We start from the raw sequence: 2,579 nt of genomic DNA, 5'->3' as shown, positions 1-2,579 counted from the left end.
CATGCTCCACGCGCGCCCTTCACCGCCGGTCTTCCATTTTAACAAGCTCTTGGCCGCTTTTGTGAAGATGAAGCGTTACCCCACTGCCATTTCTCTATGCACTGAAATGAGGTTGAAAGGTATCACTCCCTGTCTTGTCACTCTCACCATTTTGATAAATTGTTACTGCCATGTTGGTGAGGTCGCACTTGCTTTCTCTGTTTTCGGGAAGGTTATGAAATTTGGTTATGGCGTTGATATTGTGGTCTTGAATAGTTTGATTAAAGGGTTGTGTTTGGGTGGGGAGATTGTGAGAGCTTTGGAGTTTCATGATGAGCTTGTTGGGATGGGGTTTCGGTTGGATGAGTTCAGTTATGGGACTTTGATTGATGGGTTGTGCAAGGCTGGGCGTACCAGGGCGGCAGTTTGGATGCTGAGGAGGATAGAGGGGCGAGCAGTTAGGCCGAATGTTGTGATGTATAGCACTGTTATTGATGGATTGTGTAAAGATGGGCTTGTGAATGAGGCGCGTCATTTGTATCTTGAAATGATTGTTAAGGGTGTTAGTCCTAATTTGTTCACTTACCGGCCTCTAGTTTGCCAATTGTGTGTTGTGGGGCAAGTGAATGAAGCAGTTTGGTGGCTTAAGGAAATGGTTCTGAACGGCGTAGTCCCGGATGTTTATGTATGCACTATTTTGATTGATGCATTGTGTAAAAAAGGAATGTTAGTGGAAGCTCATTATATGTTTGATAAAATGATTGAATTGGGTCATGAACCTAGCATTGTTAGTTTCACTGCTTTGATACATGGTTATTGTTTGAATGATAGAGTAGATGAGGCAAGAGAACTATTTGACATGGTTTTTCGATGGGGTATTGCTCCTGATGTTTGGCTTTATAATATCCTGATAAGTGCATATTGTAAGCTTGAAAGATTAGATGAAGCTTTGAAGCTCTTCGATGAAATGTTTTGCAGGAAATTGTTTCCCAATCTTGTGACTTATAATTGTCTTATTGATTGTCTTTGCAAATCTGGGAGATTCTCATATGCTTGGAAGCTTGTTAATACAATGTGTGCTAATGACCTAAGCCCTGATATTGTCACTTATTGTATCTTCTTAGATGCTTTATGCAAAAACCAACATCTTGACAAGGCAGTTGCCTTATTTAGCAAACTGACTAAAAATGGGTTGGCCCCTGATGTTTGGAGTTATTCCATATTGATTAATAGTTATTGCAAAGAACAAAGGATACACGAAGCTTTGGCGCTCTTGAGAGAAATGCATCTAAAGAATTTGGTTCCTCATACTGTAACTTATAGTTCTTTTATTGATGGTATGTGTAAATTGGGGAGGATCTCGAGTGCATTAAAGTTTCTTGATGAGATGCATGATATAGGTCCACCCCCTGATACAATAACTTACAGTGTCGTGTTAGATGCTTTATGCAAAACCCAAAATCTTGACCAGGCAATTTCATTATTTAACAAAATGGTTAAAAATGGTTTGGAACCTGATGTTTGTAGTTATACCATCTTGATTTCTGGATGTTGCAAGAGTGAAAGGATAGATGAAGCCATGCATCTCTTTGAAGAAATGCGTCTAAAAAATTTAGTTCCCGATTTTGTAACTTATATTTCCCTAGTGGATGGCTTGTGTAAAGTTGGTAGAATCTCAAATGCACGGCAGCTTGTTAATGTGATTCATGACAAAGGTCTACGCTTACGTCTTATCACTTACCTAGATGTACTTTGCAAAAGGTGGCATCTTAACATGGACAGCAAGCGCCTTATTTCATAATGTTGTGGCCAAAGGTATTTGTATTGATATGCGCACATGGCTATCGCAATTCATGGTGTGTCTATAGGTTGAATGCAAAATATCACACAGGATTCTCTGAGCATCCTTGCTTATAGTGGGGTATCCGATGCCAAAAGTATACCATTATGATCTATGAACTTTGCGAAGAGATGTCGAATTAAGCACTGTCCTTGCTTAAAAGGTGGAGACATGGATGCTTCTCAAATGTTTTAACCTTTGAGAGTTATTCTTACTGTTCTAAAAAACAGACCCACAACGATAGAGTAACTAATTGAAGCCATTGCTGAAGGTCTTATGAGATGAAAAAACGAGGTCAGTTTCTTTAGTTTTTAATGTCCATTGTACCTTTTTTTTATGTTGAATTTGTTTGAAACTTTGAATATTTAACATGACGTATTTTGGGTTAGAGAAATTGGACCACAATGGCCTGGCTACTGTTGAAGTTTTGATGACTATATTTTGAGTTTTTGTTGCTGTCATCGGTTAACCTCCCTAGTCTTGAAATGACTTTGATACTCTCTTTTTTCCCATTATATTACTTTATACCCTTGGATTAGTGCTTCTGCTGTCTAACTTACACCCAAATAACCGTACTTAATGATGCAATGAACATGGAGCATTGCCATAGTCGCACTGCATTCTTGTATTGTTGAACCAATACACTTTTTCTTTTTATGTAGGTTCTGCTTCTGAGGTTTTTGATGGCTACTTGCTATGAAGAAGTAACTGGAACACAAATATATCTTGACTCCATAGTAGTTGTTTTAGGCTGCATTGT

At 38.7% G+C, this 2,579-nt stretch overlaps 1 protein-coding gene across 1 annotated transcript in view; it reads left to right on the top strand.

The window, feature by feature from the left end:
• The window catches only part of LOC107494572 (pentatricopeptide repeat-containing protein At1g63330-like), an 8,045-nt gene that overhangs the window by 3,027 nt on the left and 2,439 nt on the right, over positions 1-2,579 (top strand). The window contains exon 2 of the mRNA XM_021125037.2: positions 6-2,113. Within this exon, the coding sequence (XP_020980696.2) occupies positions 6-1,780 (1,775 nt within the window). The 3' untranslated portion in view covers positions 1,781-2,113. The remainder of the gene's footprint in view (positions 1-5; positions 2,114-2,579) is intronic.

The sequence above is a fragment of the Arachis duranensis genome, chromosome 6, assembly GCF_000817695.3.
Source record: "Arachis duranensis cultivar V14167 chromosome 6, aradu.V14167.gnm2.J7QH, whole genome shotgun sequence".
Taxonomy (NCBI): Eukaryota; Viridiplantae; Streptophyta; class Magnoliopsida; order Fabales; family Fabaceae; genus Arachis; species Arachis duranensis.
This window is presented reverse-complemented; position numbering and strand designations above follow the sequence as displayed.